Source organism: Hyla sarda, chromosome 5 (assembly GCF_029499605.1).
Source record: "Hyla sarda isolate aHylSar1 chromosome 5, aHylSar1.hap1, whole genome shotgun sequence".
Classification (NCBI taxonomy): Eukaryota; Metazoa; Chordata; class Amphibia; order Anura; family Hylidae; genus Hyla; species Hyla sarda.
The window spans coordinates 160,193,964-160,218,446 of NC_079193.1; the positions used below are offsets into that span (position 1 = coordinate 160,193,964).

At 45.3% G+C, this 24,483-nt stretch overlaps 1 protein-coding gene across 3 annotated transcripts in view; it reads left to right on the forward strand.

The window, feature by feature from the left end:
- The window catches only part of ZDHHC3 (zinc finger DHHC-type palmitoyltransferase 3), a 64,794-nt gene that overhangs the window by 6,891 nt on the left and 33,420 nt on the right, over positions 1-24,483 (forward strand). For all 3 annotated transcript variants that reach the window (XM_056520573.1, XM_056520575.1, XM_056520574.1), the window contains exon 2: positions 7,543-7,873. In XM_056520573.1, coding sequence (XP_056376548.1) covers positions 7,571-7,873 — 303 coding nt within the window. In that variant the 5' untranslated portion in view covers positions 7,543-7,570. The remainder of the gene's footprint in view (positions 1-7,542; positions 7,874-24,483) is intronic.

Below are 24,483 nucleotides of genomic sequence, written 5' to 3' on the forward strand. Positions count from 1 at the left end.
GCCTTCAACTGGAAATGGGAACCTGAAGGTGTCACCTGATGCCGATAGTGCTTCTGAAGGTTTATTGTAATGGATTGTTGGCTTTCTTCATGAATGCTTATAAATATTTATACTGTAACACAATATGTACAAGCTACTGTTGTGTGGATGATAAAAATAAATGTAGCTACTTTGTACAGCATTGCATGGGGGTCATACAGGTCCCTAGTACAGACAGTAAAGTCTCCATGCACTAAAAGAGGAGCCCTATTACGGCTAAGTCCTAATACATCGGCGTGCATAAGACCAAAGGGAACAGTCACACGGGTGGATCTGCTGTGAGTTTACCACTGTGGAAAATCAGCAGCAGATCCCATTAAAGTCAATGATATCTGCAGCGAAACTTCTGCATTGGCTAAACCCCCTGCAGGAAATTTGCTCAAGATCCACCTGTGTGAACATACTGTGGATTCACTGTGTTTGATCTTTAGAGCTCCGACAGAGTAACTATTGGGTTCTTTGTCACCTTTTATACTAAGGCCCTTCTCCCATGATTACTTGGTTTGGGGGGGGGGGGGGGGAAACATTTATTATTATTATTTTTTTTATTTTTATAACACACGGCCGCAACATACAAATGTAAAAAATAAAGGGTCTAAAGACTTTCAAATGCTTTGTACCGCCCATGTAGAATATGAATTAACAGGGAAAAAAACTCACTCTGGCAATTTAAGGTTTCCCTCCCTCCCATATTTCCTTTTTTGGAATCTCAGTCTGTATCAGATGCTCTTTTTTTTTTTTTTTTTTTTTTTTTTTTTTTCATTTTAAAGAGTTCTTGTCATCAAAAAGGTTTTGCAAGCTTTTGCATTGAATTTGGACTCACACCGGCCTGGCAGTGAGTCCGAAATCACAGACCACTGGCTGAGCACATGACTAGCTGAGGCAGCTCCCTGCATGACAATCAGACAGGCGGGAGCGCTGTGCTTACTCTCATACCCCGCAGGGCTCTGTGCAGTGAGGACAAGCAGGGCTCTGTGCAGTGAGGACAAGCAGGGCTCTGTGGAGTGCGGACAAGCAGGGCTCTGTGGAATGCGGACGAGCAGGGCTCTGTGGAGTGGGGACGAGCAGGGCTCTGTGGAGTGCGGACGAGCAGGGCTCTGTGGAGTGCGGACGAGCAGGGCTCTGTGGAGTGCGGACGAGCAGGGCTCTGTGGAGTGCGGACGAGCAGGGCTCTGTGGAGTGCGGACGAGCAGGGCTCTGTGGAGTGCGGACGAGCAGGGCTCTGTGGAGTGCGGACGAGCAGGGCTCTGTGGAGTGCGGACGAGCAGGGCTCTGTGGAGTGCGGACGAGCAGGGCTCTGTGGAGTGCGGACGAGCAGGGCTCTGGGCACTGAGGACGAGCAGGGCTCTGGGCACTGAGGACGAGCAGGGCTCTGCAAATGCGGGCTCACCTCCCCCTGCTCTCCTCGGCAAAGTGAGGGCAGAAGCAGTCCCCCCAGCAGGCTTCAGTGACGTAGCGCCTGCTGGGGCACGCCCACATCCTCCTGCTGGCAGCTCACACAATGTGAGCAAAAAGAGAGGTAAGATACAGAGCTTTTTAAAGGTCTTCAAGATATTTTAAGGGCAGGGGGGTTGTTAGGAGTAGTTAAGGAACATAGCCTGAGTTAGTTTATAAAAGTTCATTTAATGATAGGTACTCTTTAAGAAACATCCAAAAGAGCAAAATAAAAAGCATGCAATTTATTGCTTGGCTGACAGGTAATAACAGGTCAGTGGTAAGACAGATAGGTGATCGGTTGGATTCAATGTTTTTTACAGTGTTTTTCTCTTGGTGGTGGGTATTGGGTGTTGTTTCCAGTAGTATATAGTAGGGATCGACCGATTATCGGTATGGCCGATATTATCGGCCGATAATCACGATTTTGGGCACGATTTTCGGTATCGGCAATTATCTTGCCGATAATGCCCCGCCCCCCGCACCGCCCCCACCTCACCGCGACCGCCACCCTCCCGACCCGCCACACCGCACCCCCGACCCACCGCACGGCGTCGCACCCCCCACCGTAGTGCTGGGCGGTATACCGGTATGGATTTTTGCCCATATCGCTATACCGGTCGGGCCCGTCCCCCCACCCTCCGAGTCAATTAAAAAAATTAAACTTACCCATAATGGGGGTGGTCCGGGCCATCCATCCTTCCTGTAGTGTCCGGGGGCGTTCCGGGTGGAGGGTGAACCGGTCCGGGCTGTCCTTCTTCTCCGGCGGTCATCTTCTCCACTCCGGGCAGGCTCCGGCCTAGTACGCTGCATAGACGCCGCTACGCCGTGACGTCAGGTGCGTCGCTGCGCACGGGCGTCACTGCGCAGCGGCGTCTTTGCAGCGTACTAGGCCAGAGCCTGCCCGGAGTGGAGAAGATGACCGCCGGAGAAGAAGGACAGCCCGGACCGGTTCACCCTCCACCCGGAACGCCCCCGGACACTACAGGAACGATGGATGGATGGCCCGGACCAGCCTGACAGGTAGGGGAGAGAAGCCTATGGCCCCACAAAAGCCACTGCAGATCATTGATTTAAAGCGCCCGCTTTAAATCAATGATCTGCAGCGGTGTCGCAGGGGGTTAAATAGCCGATAACTTATACCGGAATATCGGTATAAGTTATCGGCTATCGGCCCTAACCTGCACCGATTATCGGTATCGGCCCTAAAAAACAGATATCGGTCAATCCCTAGTATATAGCACTTTAAGGGTGTGTTCCCACCTGGCGTATACGCAGCGTATTTTGCGCTGCGCAAAACTTGTGACAGCATTGGGAAATACGCTGCCTATTCCTCGCTCAGTATACACACAGGGCTTTCCGGCGGCCGCCCAATATGTCCAGTGAGTTTTGGAGGCGGAGCCGCGCATCACAATCACGCTGTCACACGGCCGCGCCTCCAAAACTCACTACACGCATAGGGCTGCCGCCGGAAAGCCCTGTGTGTATAGCGAGCGTGAAATACGCTGCGTACATGCCAGGTAGAAACGCACCCTAAAGGCGTACTCTGGTGAAAAACATTTATTTATAAATCAACTGGTGCCAGAAAGTTCTATTTAAAAATCTTAATCCTTCCAGTACTTATCAGCTGCTGTATGCTCCACAGGAATTACTTTTCTTTTTGATTTTCTTTTCTGTCTGACCACAGTGCTCTCTGCTGTCACCTTTGTCCATGTCAGGAACTGTCCAAAATAGGAGCAAATTCCCATAGTAAACCTATCCTGCTCTGGACAGTTCCTGACATGGAGAGAGGTGTCAGCAGAGAGCACTGTGGTTAGACCGAAAAGAAAATCAAAAAGAAAAGAACTTCCAGTGGAGCATACAGCAGCTGATACGTACTGTAAGGATTAAGATTTTTAAATAGAAGTAATTTACAAATCTGTTTAACATTCTGGCACCAGTTTAAAAAAAAAAAAAAAATTGTTTTCCACCAGAGTACCCCTTTAAGGGCCCTTGCACACTGCTGAAATTCAGTGACAAATCGGGTCGCTAATTTGCTTGTGGAATCGGCGCCACCCAGAGTCTGCAATTATTTCATGAAAAATTTTACCTTGGAAATAAGTGCCAGAAAGAAAAGTTTCATTGAATAATGAGGCTTCCCGGGCACATTCTGCCAAAAGAATGAACTTGTGTTTCAGTGGAATTCAGATCCGCATCAGAAGTTCTGCTGCAGTTTTTCTGTAATGTGCACTGAGCAGGAGAATATCATTGAGATCAATAGGAATCTGCTGTAAGCAAATATCCATAGTGTGCATGGGCCGTAGGATGCCTTGATGTGAAGAGCACTTACTTTATAGGGCAGTAGACACAAGTGCTCATACCTGTGTTTACTTTTATTCTAATACATTACAATCCGAGCTCTGCATGTGACTACATGACTAATAATAGGGTAGAGCAAAGTTCTCAGTCCTCCTCTCTGGATGTGAAGTCACTGTGTTATCTGGGCGGGTATAAAGGGCTGGACTGGGACAGGTTGAGTGAAGGAAGTGACTTGTCGGTAGGAGCTGCAGTCTACTTCCTAGTTGCGACAGCACATTTCTAGTGACAGGCATCTAAATGTCTTCAAGCAGGATCTAGGTTGGTGAGGTGGCTTCTGACTTCTCTACAGTTTTGTGTCAGGCTTAGTGGTCTGGTGTTTGGGTTGTATATTTCTCACTCTCAGGTTAGCTGTATACTCCTTGAACAGTAGTTTACATGGCGGATAGGAGATGTTGGGGTGGTTGTCATGTCCCTCTGTGTATAAACAATGTAATGTAATAAGTGTCTAATATGTTATACATTCAGTGATCTTTTACCAGCCAATGGACTTTAGACACCTCTGTGAAATGCTTTATGGGGTCAGTAGTTGGCCCTTGTGTATATTGATTGTAGAACCTATGAGTAGGCTGAGCTCTTCTGGCTATTATATGCTCACATCTAGGCATTGGATGGCTTCTACTTTTTTTTTTTAACATAGCAAATAGAGATGAGCGAACTTACAGTAAATTCGATTCGTCACGAACTTCTCGGCTCGGCAGTTGACGTATTTTCCTGCGTAAATTAGTTCAGCCTTAATGTAAGCTAAAAGAGAAGAGGCAGTTAGTTGTTAAATCCCCTTCACCGCCTATCACTACTGACACCTCCAGTGTTTCAGAGTCGGATTCAGAGGAAGTCGTTTCTGAAGACTACTATCTCTTCAGAAAGAGTTTGCTGATAAACTAGTGATTGCAGTGAAGGACATTGTTGAATCATCTAAGGAGAAGGTGGCAGCTCAGGATAAGAATAGTCTTTATTATTTTGCAAAGAAGGTGTCCCAATGTGTTTGCAGCCCATCCGGTGTTAAAGACAGTGATGGAAAAGGAGTGGAAGAAGCCGGAGCACAGGTTAGAATTGGGGTCCAGGTTTCGTTCAGTTTACAAGCTGGATCCAAATGATTCAGAGAAGTGGGAGAACCCAGCCAAGGTAGACACACCAGTGGCTAAGCTATCTAAGAGTACTCTTCTGCCTGAAGATGATACCTCTATTCTGAAAGACCCTCTAGATAATAAGATGGATACTCTCCTGAAGCGTACTTATTCTTATACAGCTGCAATGACTAAAGCGGCCTTATCCGCAGTACCAGTTGCTATGAAAAGGAAGAGAAAGGGGAGACACAGAAAGCTGCTGCTGCTGCTGCTTCTAGTGGATTAAAGGGGTATTCCAGGCAAAAACTTTTTTATATATATCAACTGGCTCCGGAAAGTTAAACAGATTTGTAAATTACTTCTATTAAAAAATCTTAATCCTTCCAATAGTTACTAGCTTCTGAAGTTTTCTGTCTAACTGCTCAATGATGATGTCACGTCCCGGGAGCTGTGCATGCTGGGAGAATATCCCCATAGGAACTGCACAGCTCCCGGGACGTGAGTCATCAGAGTGCAGTTAGACAGAAAACAGCAACTCAACTTCAGAAGCTAATAACTATTGGAAGGATTAAGATTTTTTAATAGAAGTCATTTACAAATCTGTTTAACTTTACGGAGCCAGTTGATATATATAAAAAAAGTTTTTGCCTGGAATACCCCTTTAACTTCTGTCTCATCCAGTGCAGGTTTCACAGCAATACTGCTGCATATTGTCTTCCATGCTGCTGCTACTCTTGTGTATGTAAGCAGTAGGAACCTCTGTGTGTATGTCTCTCTATCTGCACCTGCTGCTTCCCTCCTAACAGACTTTTTTGGGCAGCAGCTGCTTCTGTTCTCTCAGTGAAGCTTGATATCCATCTCCTCTCTACTTCACGTGTACAGATTCTCTTTTGGGAATTTAGAGGGATAAATCAGCGCTGGGGCGGGGCAGAAAAGAAAATTCATTGAGAGAGATTTATCTCTTAGTAAGATGTATCACCGTTTCATATTTTGGTACAATGAAAAAGAAAAAAGTGGATGCACTCACTCAGGTAATCTTGCCAGACGAAATCTTTATTCCAAATCCATAAAAGTCAGGTATAGCGGGCAAACACAGAAGAGTAGCCTCGCAGCGACAGACTGTTTCCTGCGCCCTAGACGCACTACCTTGGGCTGCTCAGCACTACCTTGGGTTGCTCAACGTCTTTCTGGTTCCTGTGACATGTTGTGTGTACCCCCCCCCCCCCAACTGCCCCGTTTAGTTTGTACACCATTAATTCTAAACAACTCTCTACTGTTTCCTGCGCCCTAGACGCACTACCTCGGGCTGCTCAGCAGCCCGAGATAGTGCGTCTAGGGCGCAGGAAAAAGTCTGTCGCTGCGAGGCTGCTCCTCTGTGTCTGCCCGCTATACCTGACTTTTATGGATTTGGAATAAAGATTTCGTCTGGCAAGATTACCTGAGTGAGTGCATCCACTTTTTTCTTTTTCATTGTACCAGTCATTGCCTATTTAGGAGTGCACCCTCGGGAATAGTCCCACTGGTTTATGTGCCGGTTCGTGCTGTCCGTGGTGGGACATTAGGTGGATTGCAGTGCCGGACTTACCTTTCCTTTACTTGTGAATTATATGTGACCGTTTCATATTTTCACTTGTACCATTTATTTATGGAGAGTTGTTTAGAATTAATGGTGTACAAACTAAACGGGGCAGTTTGGGGGGGGGGGGGGGGTACACACAACATGTCACAAGAACCAGAAAGACATGGGCCTGGAAGTTTCGGAACATCAGCTGCAGGGAATTATGGGCTTATTTTTTTATTTTTATTCTTTTACACTATATATTGCATATACATTAAAGGGGTACTCCGGTGAAAACCATTTTTCTTTTAAATCAACTGGTGGCAGAAAGTTAAACATATTTGTAAATTACTTCTATTAAAAAATCTTAATCCTTCCAGTACTTATTAGCTGCTGAATGCTACAGAGGAAATTCCTTTCTTTTTGGAACACTGATGACATCACGAGCACAGTGCTCTCTGCTGACATCTCTGTCCATTTTAGCAACCATGCATAGCAGGTGTATGCTAAGGGCAGCATGGTGGCTCAGTGGTTAGCACTGCTGCCTTGCAGTGCTGGAGATTTGGGTTCAAATCCCACTAAGGACAACAATAAATAAAGCGTTATTATTATTATAATAACGTCAGCAGAGAGAACTGTGCTCGTGATGTCATCAGAGAGCATTCCAAAAAGAAAAGAATTTCCTCTGTAGTATTCAGCAGCTAATAAATACAGGAAGGATTAAGATTTTTTTAATAGAAGTAATTTACAAATATGTTTAACTTTCTGCCACTAGTTGATTTAAAAGAAAAAAGGTTTTCACCGGAGTACCCCTTTAAAGTGTGGGTGGGTTGCCAACATACTGTACAGGCTTCCATTGTAGAAGAAAATGTATACTTTGTAGTGAATGGGCCTTTATGTGTACATTTTACATATCCGCCAAGAGCTTTTCCTGTGCATACAGCAAATATGAAGTGTTAGCGCAATGTGAAAAGAGCCTAGGTCATTTATATAATTCTGTAATGCTTAAATGTAAACTGGTATTGTATAAGCAATATATATATTATTTTTTACCTCCTTTACTGTAAATTAATTCTGTGTCTCTTTTAGGCTAAAAATATGGACTATAAAGCTTACCATGCCAACCCCAAACCACCGCTTCCGTGACATTGAGAGGACAGCAGAGTACCTCCAACCAGAGAAGTGTCTCCCGCCACCAATAGATTACTCCATGGATAAAGTGTGGTTCATCAAAGATGGCTGCGGCATTGCATGTGCCATAGTTACCTGGTTTCTGGTTTTCTATGCAGAGTTTGTTGTTCTTTTTGTTATGCTGCTGCCCTCCAAAAATTTGGTTTATAGCACAATAAATGGGATTATATTTAATGTGTTGGCATTCCTAGCCCTGGCTTCACATCTACGCGCCATGATCACTGATCCTGTAAGTATGACTATACAGATATCGGTTTATGGCTTTACTGTTTAAGAGTAATTTATATATTCTGTATAAACAATAGTTATTTTCTTTGGTGAACTGCATTTGTATACGCTTTTATGGAAAAAACTCGTAGGGTTAACAGTAGCAGCAATGCGGATGAGATTCTAAGGCCACGTTCACACGTCGGAATTCTGCATTGGAATCTTGCGCGTAGATTGAATTCAATGGGATTCTGCTGTGCTGTGCACATAATGGCCCAGATTTATCAAACTGTGTGAGAGAAAAAATAGAGAGATTTTCCCCAAGCAACCAATCACAGCTCAGGTAACTAGCTGAGGTAAAGTGAAAGCTGAGCTGTGATTGGTTCACGTGGGAAAATCTCTCAATTTTTTCTCTCACACAGCTTGAAAAATCTGGGCCAATGTTTCTGGCACGGAAATTTCTATTTCCATTTCAGCAGAGAAAATGAACCGGTCCATTCTTTCTGTGAACTCCTTACGGAATGCATAGTCGTATATGCTCAGGGACATCCACAGCATGTCAAAACTATTTGTTACAAAATCGGCAACTTTTGGAGATTTTGCTGTGGATCCAAAGCAAAATCTGTATTTGTGGATTTCAAATACATTGGTCCAGATTAACTATTGCTATTCCACCAGTTTAGCATCACCTTTTGTGACACAATTTTGGCATACGCTTTCATGTGACAAAATTTTAGCGAATTGCAACACTTTACAAGAAGAAATCCAAACAACCCCACAAATGACATTTTTAATCCGATAGATTGGACATGTCCTCACAGAATTCTGTAGGTAAGGTCTATTTGTGTTATCATTTTTCTGTTAATGGTTTGTTTAAAGGGAATCTCATCAGTGTCACCCGCACTAATCTGTAATGCAGGTGACACTGAGGAAAACATAACTTACCACAGGCTGTGGCCCCGTTCGCCCCTTTTCCTCCTTATTCGAGTGGCAGGCTTGGTGCACGGACGGCACTTCAGGAGCACGCTGACAAAACCGCTGCTTTTTCCTCAAGCCTACTCTTAGATGGGCGGAGTGAGGAAGCAGCAGCCGTGATGTCAGTGTGGTCCACCCATGCACCAAGCCTGCTGCCAGACTTAGGAGGATATTGGGTGAACGGTGCCATGGATCCGCCTGTGGTAAGTAATATTTTCATCAGCGTCACCCGCATTACAAAACTGTACCAACAGGTTAGTGCGGGTGAGACTTATGACAGATTCCTTTAAACCCAACTGAAGGGCAATGTGGGACTTTTTATCTGTTCACCACAGTTTTCACAAAACGTGCACCAAGTTAGTAAAACTGCTGAAAAAAGCCCCACAACAATAGTAAATCTCGGCCACCGATTGGCCAAACCGGAAAATCGCCACCAAATCGTGCTGACTTGTTGCAGATTTTCCACTATGGATTAAAAATGCAAATAGAAAAAATGATAACAAATGAATCTCTGTTTATAAAATGTCCTAGTTTGCTGTGAATTTGCAGGGTTTTGCAGCACAATCTGCAGCACTGTGTTTTTCACTTTTCTGTCAGTTAGGAAAATCTGCAATACTCACAAAATACATAGTAGTAAATATATATTTGCAGCAAATCAATTCTGACACAGATTTTCTTCAGACTTTTTCCACAGCATGTGAATGGGCTAATGTAAATGCTGTGGAATTTCTGCTGAAAATCTGCAGGATTGCTTCTACGCATGGCCCTAACCATATACTGAAAATGAATATGAAAGTAACAAACAGCTATGGCAACATGACTTGTTTTGGACAGTGGAATTTGACAATTTAGTATATAATGAACTCTGCCAGTTTGGGTCCTCAGACCAGCAAAAGGGCTTTAATACAGGAGCAAAAATGTGTCCATATTACGCCATAAGACATTTTTGTGACCAATCTGTGTGTGTGACTGAAAATTGTAATGTGGGATAACTGTGTGATAGGGGTCTATGAGGCCGGGACAGGAGGTCGGGATAGGAGGTTGAGTTATGAGGACGGGATATAAGATCGGGATATGAGGTTGAGATATGAGGATGGGATATGAGGACAGGATATGGGGTTGGGATATGACAACAATATATGAGGATGGGATATGAAGCTTCCTCCTTTGTTGATTTTCCTCCCCAACAAGGATTAGGAAGGAAAAACCGGGCAACGCCGGGTACTCAGCTAGTGCTGGATAACTGTGATATGTGGAACAACAGACTCATCCATTGACTGTCTGTTTATGGACAATAGGGGAGATTTATCAAAACTTGTCCAGAGGAAAAGTTGACCAGTTGCCCATAGCAACCAATCAGATTGCTTCTTTCATTTTGTAGAGGCCTTGTATAAGCAATCTAATTGGTTTCTATGGGCAACTGGGCAACTTTTTCCCTGCCTAAATCTCCCCAAATGTGCTGAGGATCATGGTGGAGCTTTGAAACTTGGTTGAGAATTTGCATATATAAGGGGAGATTTAGCCAAACCTGTGCAGAGGAAAAGTTCACCAGTTGCTCATAGCAACCAATCAAGTCGCTTCTTTAATTTTTTCAATAGGCCTCAGAAAAATGTAAAAACCTTCAGAACTTTTCCTCTGCGCAGGTTTTAATAAATCTCCCCCATTGTACCGAGCCTAGAAATGTATTTTGTCTTATTCCTCAGCTGTGGACATACATAGGTTCAGTAATATAGTATAAACCTATAGGAAGTAATATCATGTGTAAATGATGCAGCGGTGGGGGTTTGTGTAAGATTTCCTAGCTCCTCATTGTAAAGCGTAACATCTCAGGCGTTTGCATGTATGTGAACGGAGCGTTGCTGGTACGTGTAGACGTTCCCTGGGTCTAACCATAACAGAGAATGTCAGCTGACTTAGGGGCGCTAGGTCAATGCAGTGTATAAGTTATCGCGTCCTGTGTTTTCGCCATTACAAAGCTTATTTAGCTCTTTAGCGCTTTCCCATGAAATCAAATCTTGCTATCCCTGTGGGCTTCATTTCAGTGCATTTGCCAGAAATATACACAATCGATTTTTCTCAAGTTAAATAGTGAAGGATAATGTTAATGTTTTAGCTTGCAAAGACATTTTAACCCCTACCCACTGTGACATCGTATGACCTCATGATAAGCAATGTATTTCTGTGCCTTCACTTGCAGTCAGTGAATCTGTTATACAGCCAATACCTTGCTGTAATAGCCAGGATTAAAGGGGTTAGCCAGCATTAGAAAGATTTCTTCACAAAACTGCACCACATTTGTCTGCAGGTTGGGGGTGCTATTGCAGATTAGTTCCATTGAAGTAAATGGAGCTACGTTGTCATACCACACCCTTGCTCTGTGCCTGCAAGGACTTTACTGGGCTGCACAGAGCCCTGACCTCAACAGCATTAAGGGCTCATTCACACGGGAAGATCCACAGCATATTTTATGACGATGGACCCCTAAAGTGTGCCTCCAAATGTGCCTGCTCAGAGCCGCAATCCACCGCTACGAGCAGGTACACTGCTGCGATGTAAGAGTTGCCGCACACATGCGTGGTGTTTACTGTGCATGCGCGCGGCAACTTGAACATCACAGTGTGTCTGCTCGTAGCGGCGGATTGCTGCTCCGAGCGCGCAGATCTGAGGCACAATACACCAAAACAGAAACACTATCACACAGTAGTCCAAAAAATTATCATCTTTATTATACGTAAATCACACAATATTTTTTAAAAGCAAGTAAAAAGATATGGCACCAGTAACTACTTCTATGAATTATATGGGATGATAAGGCTATTAGATTATAAGTGGCATGATGTTATATAGTTCATGCTATGCAAGGGTATTGCACTCAATGAATAGATAGTAAGATAGACAAGCACTATAGCAGCATATACAAATTATGAACAATCATTACAGCAGCATATTATGGCCATTGTATAAGGTGCAAAAATATTGCGCACTGTGTGTGTATGTGTATATATATATATATATATATATATATATATATATATATATATATATATATGATGTGGTAAACAGGCACTTTAGCAGCATGTAAGAAAAATAAATGTATTTATAAATTTATAGCAGCATATTATAGCAGCATAAGAAATAAACATCATAGCAGCATACAGAGAGTCCCAGCATTCATGAAATGAGCCTTACCAGACCTATAACAACCCCAACATATGTTTCACTACCATAATCTTCCTCAGGGGATGTGGCTAATCCCCGGTCTCTTCCTGATTTATGTACATCTTACTGGCCAATCCAAAACACTCACACAAATAGTCAGTCTTTCATACACCAATCGTTACCTTCCTTAGTCTAAGAGTCCTCCTCCCCGTCATTCGCGCGTATTAGTGCAGCTGATAGTAGTCAATGTGTCTAACAACAATCCTGTGTTTTCAGCCCCAAAGTCTGGCTTCACGCGAGATTTTGTTATGTGCACCATGTTTACGTGATCAGATCTGATCACGTGACAGGGATCACACCCGTGGTGCCAGAAAGTTATGCAGATATGTAAATTACTTTCTGTTGTTCTTTTCTGATTTGCAAATAACTTCTGTTAAAAAAATCCTTATCCTTCCACTTCTTATCAGCTGCTGTAGGAAGTTGAGGAAGTTGAATTGTTCTTTTCTGTCTGACCACAGTGCTCTCTGCTGACACCTCTGTCCATGTCAGGAACTGTCCAGAGCGTCAGCAGAGAGCACTGTGGTCAGACTGGAAAGAACAACTAAACTTCCTGTGGAGCATACAGCAACTGATAAGTACTGGAAGGGTTAAGATTTTTTTTTACTTTTTAGAAGTCATTTACAAATCTGTTTAACTTTCTGTAGCCAGTTGATATGAAAATAATTGCTTTCCACCGGAGTGCCCCTTTTAAACACCTTTTGGATAAACTAGCATGCCAGGCCTTACCCTCTTGTCCAACATCTATGTCTGACCTCACAAATGCTCTCCTAGATAAATGGCCAAAAATTCCCATAGATCAGGGCTTGACAAATCCAGGTAGCCATGGCAACAAATAATTTCTTAGTTGGGCCCAGATTTTTGTCAGCTTTTTTCCCCCTAAAAAGTATTGTACATCTTTAATAAATAAATATATATAACTGTTTTACTTACCTCCTTCTCCAGTCCTATATTGATCCCCCACTCTGCCTGCTATCGGCGCTTCTGTGTTACATGAGCAGCGGACATCAGATGACCGCCACAGCCACATGACACTGGAGCTCCAACCGAATACATCCGATGCAGAATGGAGGAGGATCAACATGGGAACGGAGGCGGATGTTAGTAAAATAGTTTTTGTTTTATTTAAAGATGAGATGACAGTAATGGCTGTGACATACAGGAGAGATGAGGGGGCAGTAATGCGCGTGACATGTGGGAGAGATCAGGGGACAGTAATGACTGACACACGGAGAGATGAGGGGGCAGCAAGGACTGTGACAGACAGGAGAGATGAGAGGATAGTATTGACTGTCACACAGGAGAAATCAGGAGACAGTAATTAATGTGAACGCACAGGGGAAATCGGGGGACAGTAATGACTGTGGCACATGAGAGAAAAGGGGACAGTGATGACTGTGGCACATGAGAGAAAAGGGGACAGTGATGACTGTGACACACGGGAGAGGTGAGGGGGCAGTGATGACTGTGACACACAGGAGAGGTGAGGGGGCAGTGATGACTGTGACACACGGGAAAGGTGAGGGGGCAGTGATGACTGTGACACACAGGAGAGGTGAGGGGGCAGTGATGACTGTGACACACGGGAAAGGTGAGGGGGCAGTGATGACTGTGACACACGGGAAAGGTGAGGGGGCAGTGATGACTGTGACACACGGGAGAGGTGAGGGGGCAGTGATGACTGACACACGGGAGAGGTGAGGGGGCAGTGATGACTGTGACACACGGGAAAGGTGAGGGGGCAGTGATGACTGTGACACACGGGAGAGGTGAGGGGGCAGTGATGACTGTGACACACGGGAGAGGTGAGGGGGCAGTGATGACTGTGACACACGGGAAAGGTGAGGGGGCAGTGTTGACTGTGACACACGGGAAAGGTGAGGGGGCAGTGATGACTGTGACACACGGGAGAGGTGAGGGGGCAGTGATGACTGACACACGGGAGAGGTGAGGGGGCAGTGATGACTGTGACACACGGGAAAGGTGAGGGGGCAGTGATGACTGTGACACACGGGAGAGGTGAGGGGGCAGTGATGACTGACACACGGGAGAGGTGAGGGGGCAGTGATGACTGACACACGGGAGAGGTGAGGGGGCAGTGATGACTGTGACACACGGGAGAGGTGAGGGGGCAGTGATGACTGTGACACACGGGAGAGGTGAGGGGGCAGTGATGACTCTGACACACGGGAGAGGTGAGGGGGCAGTGATGACTGTGACACACGGGAAAGGTGAGGGGGCAGTGATGACTGTGACACACGGGAGAGGTGAGGGGGCAGTGATGACTGACACACGGGAGAGGTGAGGGGGCAGTGATGACTGTGACACACGGGAAAGGTGAGGGGGCAGTGATGACTGTGACACACGGGAAAGGTGAGGGGGCAGTGATGACTGTGACACACGGGAGAGGTGAGGGGGCAGTGATGACTGTGACACACGGGAGAGGTGAGGGGGCAGTGATGACTGTGACACACGGGAGAGGTGAGGGGGCAGTGATGACTGTGACACACGGGAGAGGTGAGGGGGCAGTGATGACTGTGACACACGGGAGAGGTGAGGGGGCAGTGATGACTGTGACACACGGGAAAGGTGAGGGGGCAGTGATGACTGTGACACACGGGAAAGGTGAGGGGGCAGTGATGACTGTGACACACGGGAGAGGTGAGGGGGCAGTGATGACTGTGACACACGGGAGAGGTGAGGGGGCAGTGATGACTGTGACACACGGGAAAGGTGAGGGGGCAGTGATGACTGTGACACACGGGAAAGGTGAGGGGGCAGTGATGACTGTGACACACGGGAGAGGTGAGGGGGCAGTGATGACTGTGACACACGGGAGAGGTGAGGGGGCAGTGATGACTGTGACACACGGGAAAGGTGAGGGGGCAGTGATGACTGTGACACACGGGAGAGGTGAGGGGGCAGTGATGACTGTGACACACGGGAGAGGTGAGGGGGCAGTGATGACTGTGACACACGGGAAAGGTGAGGGGGCAGTGATGACTGTGACACACGGGAGAGGTGAGGGGGCAGTGATGACTGACACACGGGAGAGGTGAGGGGGCAGTGATGACTGACACACGGGAGAGGTGAGGGGGCAGTGATGACTGACACACGGGAGAGGTGAGGGGGCAGTGATGACTGTGACACACGGGAGAGGTGAGGGGGCAGTGATGACTGTGACACACGGGAGAGGTGAGGGGGCAGTGATGACTGTGACACACGGGAGAGGTGAGGGGGCAGTGATGACTGTGACACACGGGAGAGGTGAGGGGGCAGTAATGACTGACTTAGGCTGCTTTCACACTATAAAAACACTTCCGTTATGAACGCCCGTTAGGAAATCAGCAGTTATACGGCCGGTACAAAATCACTAACGGCCGTTAGAAAATCCCATTATAGTCTATGGGATTTTTCTAATAGCTGTTTTAACCCGTTATCACACGTTATTAATAACGGTCGGTATTTTGTGATGGGCGATAGTAACAGGAGAATTAGTGCATGCACTATTTCTCCCGTTCATTCGCCCATCACAAAATACCGACCGTTATTAATAACGGGTTAAAAGGCTATTAGAAAAATCCCATAGACTATAATGGGATTTTCTCACGGCCTTTAGTGATTTTGTACCGGCCGTATAACTGCTGATTTCCTAACGGGCGTTCATAATGGAAGTGTTTTTATAGTGTGAAAGCAGCCTTACAGGGAGAGATGAGGGTACAGTAATGACTGTGACACACGGGAGAGGTAAGGGGACATTAATGGCTGATCATATGTCATCACATAACATCCTATCATCATTATCATCATTATGTGACGTGCAGCATCCTGGCTCCTAGATTCATAATAAATTTGTCCAACCCTGACAAACATTTCAAAATCGTGTTCAAAAGTCTTCCCTGAAGAGTGGAAATTGTTATAGGAAATCAACTTTATATTATTGATCATAGTTTTGGAATAGAATGTCCAACAAGCTTATATAAGTATGGTGGTCGAGGGTTTACATACTTTTAGGCATATAGAGGGACATTTATCAATGTTTGCTTATGTATTTTTTTTTTTTTAGTAATTTTTTCCTTACTTTTTTTTTGCTTATGTGTGACTTATTTATCAACTGCTTTCAGCCTGTTGATAATTTTCTTTCACGTAAGCAATTTTTCCTTTTTTACTTTGGTAGTAGCTTTTTCTGCTCCATGTCTGAGCTGGAGTAAATTTTGTCAATTTTTAACCCTGTTGCGACTTTTTTTTTTTGCGCTGTTGCGACTGTCGCAGTTAATAAATACTAAAATGTTTACTACGTAGTAAATTTTTGGAAAACTTGCTTTTCTCGCTTTCCAGTCAAAATGTCGCACAAAAGATCGCGTAGTCGCAGTTGCGACAATTATAGTAAAGAGAACCTGACTAAACACAGGTACTGCTGTAATGCTGCTAATGCTGCTAATGCTCTCTACCTTAGTCATAGTAGCCACAGAATGTAGTTGGATCAGTTTAACCAGATGCAATATGTTTTTACACGCGTTCCCAGAATACCTCCATTACGCATGACCTTGTAATATACCTGTCATCCTATGGGATAACATACCCGTGGATGTATAATCGTTCATAATGCTAAAACCAAAAGAGTAAGGAAGTGATGTTCGTGTTATGTGTGAGTAAACCAACAGACATGTCAGTAATATTTTATATGACAAGACGTACATTTATCCATTACATTGTACTAGACTGATGATTCGATATGACAGCACCTATATCCAATGCATTATGGGGGAGATTTATCAAAACCTGTCCAGAGGAAAAGTTGCTGAGTTGCCCATAGCAACAAATCAGATCCCTTCCTCTATTTTTCAGAGGCCTTTTCAAAAATGAAAATAGCGATCTGATTGGTTGCCGTGGGCAACTCAGCAACTTTTCCTCTTCACAAGTTTTGATAAATCTCCCCTTATGTGTATGTTGATACCTTCCATGTTTATGCAAAGAAAAACTAACAATTTAACCCCTTCCCGCAGAATCACGTCAATTGACGGCATCGTAGAGGTTAACTGGCAGAAGTCCCGCTGTTTCCAGCAGGGGACAACTACTGCAACACCCCCCAGGACCATCTGTCGATGGTCCTGGTCTGCAATCACTGTGATTGGTCCCTGTGGACCAATCACAGTGAATGAGCTGACTGGGGGGTAAAGTTAATTTCCCCTGCTCTTCCCGCCCATAGAAGTCCAGGAAGAGCAGGGGAAGATGACGCCAACAGCTGTGGCGGGGACTGCAGCACTTATAGGCGTTTTTCAAGTACCGGCGCGGCAGTGGGGACCGGCGGCAGGCTCTAAACCGCTGGAGGCACACGGGTTGGCGGCGGCGGGTAAGTGGAGGAGGCGGCGCTGCGTCGGCATCTGCATCAGAGGCAGCAGTGAAGCTCTTCACTGTTGCTTCTGGTAGTTTCAAAACTACAACTCCCAGCATGCCCAGACAGCCTTTGGCTGTCTGGGCATGCTGGGAGTTGTAGTTTTGCAACATCTGGAGGGCTGCAGTTTGGAGACCACTGTGTAGTGGTCTCCAATCTGTGCTCTTCCAGATGTTGCAAAACTACAACTCCCAGCATGCCCAGACAGTCCAGGCATGCTGGGAGTTGTAGTTCTGTAACATCTGGCCCTTCAGATGTTGCTGAACTACAACTCCCATCATGCCTGGGCAGTCTGTGCATGCTGAGAGTTGTAGTTTTGCAACATCTGGAGGGCTACAGTTTGGACACCACTACACAGTGGTCTCCAAACTGTTCTCCAGTTGTTGCAAAACTACAACTCTCAGCATGCCCTTCGGCTGCCTGGGCATGCTGGAAGTTGTAGTTTTGCAACAACTGGAGGCACACTGGTTGGGAAACATTGTCTGTTTCCTAACTCAATGTTTCCCAACCTGTGTGCCTCCAGCTGTTGCAAAACTATATCTCCCAGCATGCACTGAAAAACCGTACATGCCGGGAGTTGTAGTTTTGCAACAGCTGGAGGCGCACGGGTTGGGAAACACTGAGTTAAGTAACAAACTCTCAGTGTTTTGCAAACAGTGTGCCTCCAGCTGTTGCATAACTACAACCCCCAGCATGCACGGACAGCCATAGGGCACGCTGAGAGTTGTAGTTTTGCCCCCCCCCCAATGTGAATGTACCGGGTACATTCACACAGGCAGATTTACAGTAAGTTTCTCGCTGCAAGTTTGAAATGCAGCTAATTTTCCGCTGTAGCTCAAAACTCACTGTAAACCCGCCAGTGTGAATGTACCCTAAAAACACTACACTAACACATAATAAAGGGTAAAACACTACATATACACCCCCTTACACTGCCCCCCCTCCCCAATAAAAATGAAAAACGTATTGTACGGCAGTGTTTCCAAAATGGAGCCTCCAGCTGTTGCAAAATAACAACTCCCAGCATTTCCGGACAGCCACTGACTGTCCAGGAATGCTGGGAGTTTAGCAACAGCTGGAGGCACCCTTTTTGGGAATCACTGGCGTAGAATACTCCTATGTCCACCCCTATGCAATCCCTAATTAAGCTCCTCACTTCGGAGCCCTGTCGTATTTCAAGGAAACAGTTTAGGGCCACATATGGCCACATACGTACTCGGGAGAAATTGCAGTACAAATTTTGGGGGGCTTTTTCTCCTTTTAGCCCTTATCAAAAGGAAAAGTGGGGCTACACCAGCCTGTTAGTGTAAAAAAATTAAAAAAAATTACACTAACATGCTGGTGTTGCCCCATACTTTTTATTTTTACAAGCAGTAAAAGCAAAAAAAAATTTGTAACGCAATTTCTCCTGAGTACGGCAATACCCCATATGTGGGTGTAAAATGCTCTGCGGCCGCACAACAAGGCTCAGGAGTAAGAGCGCACTATGTGCATTTGAGGCCTAAAGTGGTAATTTGCACAGGTGTGGCTGATTTTACAGCGGTTCTGACATAAACACAAAAAAATAAATAGCCACATGTGACCCCATTTTGGAAACTACACCCCTCATGGAACATAACAAGGGGTATAGTGAGCCTGAACACCCCACAGGTGTTTGAAGAATTTTCATTAAAGTTGGATGGGAAATTGAAGAAAACATTTTTTCACTAAAATGCTGGTGTTGCCCTAAATTTTTCATTTTCACAAGGGAAAAAAGGAAAAAAGCCCCCCAAAATTTGTAACCCCATTCCTTCTGAGTAATAAAATCCCCCATATGTGGATGGAAAATGCTCTGCGGGTGCACTACAATGCTCAGAAGAGAGGGAGCGCCATTGGGATTTTGGAGAATGTGTCCGAAATTGAAGGCCATGTGTGTTTACAAAGCCCCCATAGTGCCAGAACAATGGACCCCCCCACATGTGACCCCATTTTGGAAACTACACCCGTCACAGAATTTAATAAGGGGTGCAGTGAGCATTTACACCCCACAGGTTTCTGACAGATTTTTGGAACAGTGGTCCGTGAAAATGGAAAATTTTTCATTTGCACAGCCCACTATTCCAAAGATCTATCAAACGCCAGTGGGATGTAAATACTCACTGCACCCCTTATTAAATTCTGTGAGGGGTGTAGTTTCCAAAATGGGGTAACATGTGGGAGGTCCACTGTTTTGGCACCACGGGGGGCTTTGTAAACGGACATGGTCCCTGACTTCCATATCAAACATTCACTCTCCGAAAGCGCAATGGTGCTCCTTCTCTTCTGATGCACCAGCAGAGCACTTGACCTCAACACATGGGGTATTTCCATACTCAGAAGAAATGGGGTTTCAAATTTCGGGGATCATTTTCTCCTATTACCCCTTGTAAAAATGTAAAATTTGGGGGGAAAAGCAGCATTTTAGTGAAAAAAAATTCATTTACACATCCAACTTTAACGAAAAGTTGGCAAACACCTGTGGGGTGTTAAGGCTCACTGTACCCCTTGTTACATTCCTTGATGGGTGTAGTTTCCATAATAGTATGCCATGTGAGTTTTTTTTTTGCTGTCGTGGCACCATAGGGGCTTCCGAAATGGGACATGCCCCCCAAAAATCACTTCATCAAAATTTTCTTTCCAAAAGCCAAATGTGACTCCTTCTCTTCTGAGCATTGTAGTTCGCCCGCAGTGCATTTGACGTCCACACATGGGGTATTTCCATACTCAGAAGAGATATGGTTACAAATTTTGGGGGGCGGTTTCTACTATCACCCCTTGTAAAAATGTCAAATTTGGGGGAAAGCTGCATTTTAGTGAAAAAAAAAATGAAATTAAATTTACACATCCAACTTTAACGAGAAGTCGTCAAACACATGTGGGGTGTTAAGGCTCACTGTACCCCTTGTTACCTTGCTTGAGGGGTGTAGTTTCCAAAATAGTATGCCATATGTTTTTTTTTTTTTTTTTTTTTTTTTTGCTGTCCTGGCACCATAGGGGCTTCCTAAATGTGACCTGCCCCCCAAAAACCATTTCAGAAAAACTCACTCTCCAAAATCCCAGTGTCGCTCCTTCCCTTCTGAGCCCACTACTGCGCCTGCCGAACACTTTACATACACATATGAGGTATTACCTTACTCAAGAGAAATTGGGTTACAAATTTTAGGAAGATTTCTCTCCTTTTACCCCTTGTAAAAATTCAAAACTGGGTTTACAAGAACATGCAAGTGTAAAAAATTAAGATTTTGAATTCTCTCCTTCACTTTTCTGCTATTCCAGTGAAACTTAGTTTTTTGTTGCTGTGATAAAAAAAAAAAAAAAATCAAATTAAAGGTTCCTCTCTAGTAAATCACAGCAGCTGAAAATAACCTTTTTCTAAAACATATATACTTTAATGGTATGCTTTAAAATGAGTATTACTAAAGCAAAATAAATTATAATTTGTGACCTAAAAGTGAAAAATCATATCAAATAACGAGACAAAGGTCCTATTGTTAGATAGACAGCACCCTAGGAGAGAGATAATGTACCTTTTACCACAATTGTCAGTCACTGCGGTTATATCAGTGGTACAATTAATAATGCATTCTCATATATACTCCATGGTGCTACTAATAATCTAGGACCTCTCCCCACACCACGTGAGAAAGGTGATAAAGTAAAATGTTACAATTTGGTATCCATTCCGACGCGTTTCCCCCCAACTTGTGGGGTTTCTCAAGGAACTAATAGGATACAATCATCAGTCATAAAAATAACTTGTCTCTGGTGCTTTTAGATTGTCTCTGATGCAGTAGGTGCCATCACTTGATTGACACCACTCTAATGGCCGATAACTATGGACAGTCTATTGCACTGCATCTCCATAGAAGAAACACTATCTCATGCCCGCCTAGTACCAACGATGGATACCGCGCGCCACGATAAGCGCACTCCTTAATCTCCGGCGGCATTCCAGTGAAACACCTAAAGGGTTAACACACTCACTGAATGGCATTTTGAATACTTTGAGGGGTTCAGATTTTATAATTTTATAATATGAAAGCCCTTCAAATCCACTTCAAAACTGAATTGGTCCCTGAAAAATTCAGATTTTGAAAATGTTGTGAAAAATTGGAAAATTGCTGCTGAACTTTGAAGCCTCTGATGTCTTCCAAAAGTAAAAACATGTCAACTTTATGATTCCAACATAAAGTAGACATATTGTATATGTGAATTAATATATCATATTTATCGGTGTATAACACGCATTTTTTAGGCTAAAATTTTTTGCCTAAAGTTTACCTGCGTGATATACGCCGATAAGCCGCTGCAGTTCAATGATTTAAAGCGGGCGCAGCGGCTTTTTCAGTTGCAGAGACCTGCCGGCTTCTCTGCCCCTGCCTGTCCTGGGGTCCCTGCTGCCGCCGCTTCTCTCCCCCTGCTATCGGTGCTGCTGCCCCTTCTCTCCCCCTGTCTATTGGTGCCGCTGCCCCTTCTCTCCCCCTTCTCTCCCCCTGGCTATCGGTACCGCTGCCCCATTGCCGGCGCCGATAGCCAGGGGGAGAGAAGCGGCGCCGGCAATGGGGCAGCGGCGCCGACAGACAGGGGGAGAGAAGGGGCAGAGGCACCCATTGCCGGCGCCGCTGCCCCGTTGCCTCCCCCATCCCCGGTTGTATAATTACCTGTTGCCGGGGTCGGGTACGCGCTGCTTCAGGCCTCCGGTGTGCGTCCCCTGCGTCGTTGCTATGCGCTGCACGGCTCGGCGCAATGACAAGTGACGTCACTCATCATTGCGTCTCGCAGCGCATAGGAACGACGCAGGGGACGCCACACCGGAGGCCTGAAGCAGCGCGGACCCGACCCCGGCAACAGGTAATTATACAACCGGGGATGGGGGAGGCAATGGGGCAGCGGCGCCGGCAATGGGTGCCGCTGCCCCTTCTCTCACCCTGTCTGTCGGCGCCGGCAATGGGGCAGCGACACCGATAGACAGGGGGAGAGAACAGACAGCGGTGCAGATAGCCAGGGGGAGAGAAGCGGTGGCAGCAGGGCTCTAGACCCCAGGAAAGGCAGGGGGAGAGAAGCGAGCAGCGATGGCCTCTCTCCCCCTGCCTTTCCTGGGGGCTTCTGCGGGGTAAGAAACAGTGTATCGGGGTATACACACACACACACACACACGCACCCTCATTTTACCAAGGATATTTGGGTAAAAAACTTTTTTTTACCCAAATATCCTTGGTAGAATGAGGGTGCGTGTTATAGGCCGGTGCGTGGTATACCCCGATAAATACGGTATAATTTATTTGGAATATCTGTTTTCCTGATAAGCAGAGAGCTTCAAAGTTATAAAAAATGCAACATTTTCTATTTTTTCATAAAATTTTGGAACTGTTCATCAAGGAATTATGCAAGTATTGATGAAATTTTACCACTAACATAAAGTAGAATATGTCACGAAAAAACAATCTCTGAATCAGAATGAAAGGTAAAAGCATCCCAGAGTTATTAAAGGGGTATTCCAGGAAAAAACTTTTTTAATATATATCAACTGGCTCCAGAAAGTTAAACAGATTTGTAAATTACTTCTGTTAAAAAATCTTAATCCTTTCAGTACTTATGAGCTTCTGAAGTTAAGGTTGTTCTTTTCTGTCTAAATCCTCTCTGATGACACCTGTCTTGGGAAATGTCCAGTTTAGAAGAGGTTTGCTATGGGGATTTGCTTCTAAACTGGGTGTTTCCCTAGACAGGTGGTACTCCGCCCCTAGACATCTTATCCCCTATCCAAAGGATAGGGGATAAGATGTCAGATCGCCGGGGTCCCGCTGCTGGGGACCCCGGGATCGCTGCTGCAGCACCCCGCTATCATTACTGTGCAGAACGAGATCGCTCTGCACGTAATGATGGGCAATACAGGGGCCGGAGCATCGTTACGTCATGGCTCTGCCCCTCGTGACGTCACGGCCCGCCCCCGGCAATACAAGTCTATGGGAGGGGGCGTGGTGGTCGTCACGCCCCCCTGCCATAGACTTGCATTAAGAGGACGGGCCGTGATGTCATGAGGGGCGGAGCCATGACGTCACGCTGCTCCGGCCCCTGTATCGCCCGTCATTACGCACAGAGCGATCTCGCTCTGCTCAGTAATGATAGCGGGGTGCCGCAGTGGCGATCCCCGGGGTCCCCAGCAGCGGGACCGCGGCGATCTAACATCTTATCCCCTATCCTTTGGATAGGGGATAAGATGCCAGGGGCGGAGTACCCCTTTAATGCTTAAAGTGAAAGTGGTCAGATGTGCAAAAAAAGCTCTGGTCGTTAAGGGGTTAAAAGGTGAGCGGATCAATTACTGACATAGACTTTGTACACTGAAGTCTACTCAAGGTATTGACGTTTTGGATGAAAATACCTAACATGCTTCAAAAAGTTTTCGTAAACTGCTTTGTGGGGTTTTTAATGTTTGACTAGTTTTTGTGGCAATGACAGAAAATTGTAGTCTTTTAGGTAGGTTACTGTATCTAGGCTGATTTTTGCAAAGGTATTTATTTTGTGTAATACTGGCCAAAAGCTTCATTCTTTTACTCAGTTTCTGATGATATACATTCCTACAAAAACGTAATGTACCTGAGAGCTGTCATTCATATGTAGAGCCCTCAGTGTAAGTCGGTTGGTGTTAGTCTTACGACCAGTTCTTTTGGTGGATATTTAAGCGATTCACCCTCATCAATAAGCCGAATATGGCCTCGTTCACATCAGCGTCGGAGCGTAATTTTGGATTTCATTAGAATGACAGGTTGAAAAAAAAAAAGGACCAAGCAGTACAGTTTTTCTTTTCTCTTTTGAAGTCCTGAAAAACAACAGATATCAGATGGAAACTCAACAAACCCCATTTAAAGTCCGTGGGACTCATCGGGATCCATTGGTGTCCGGCTCTGTTATTTGCTCCAGCTCTGTTATTTGCATCCATAACAGAGCTCCATAATGCTGATATGATCCAGCCTGAAGGGGCCACAAGTCCAGCATTTGTATAGACAATGCGCCCATATGAAGCATCTGTC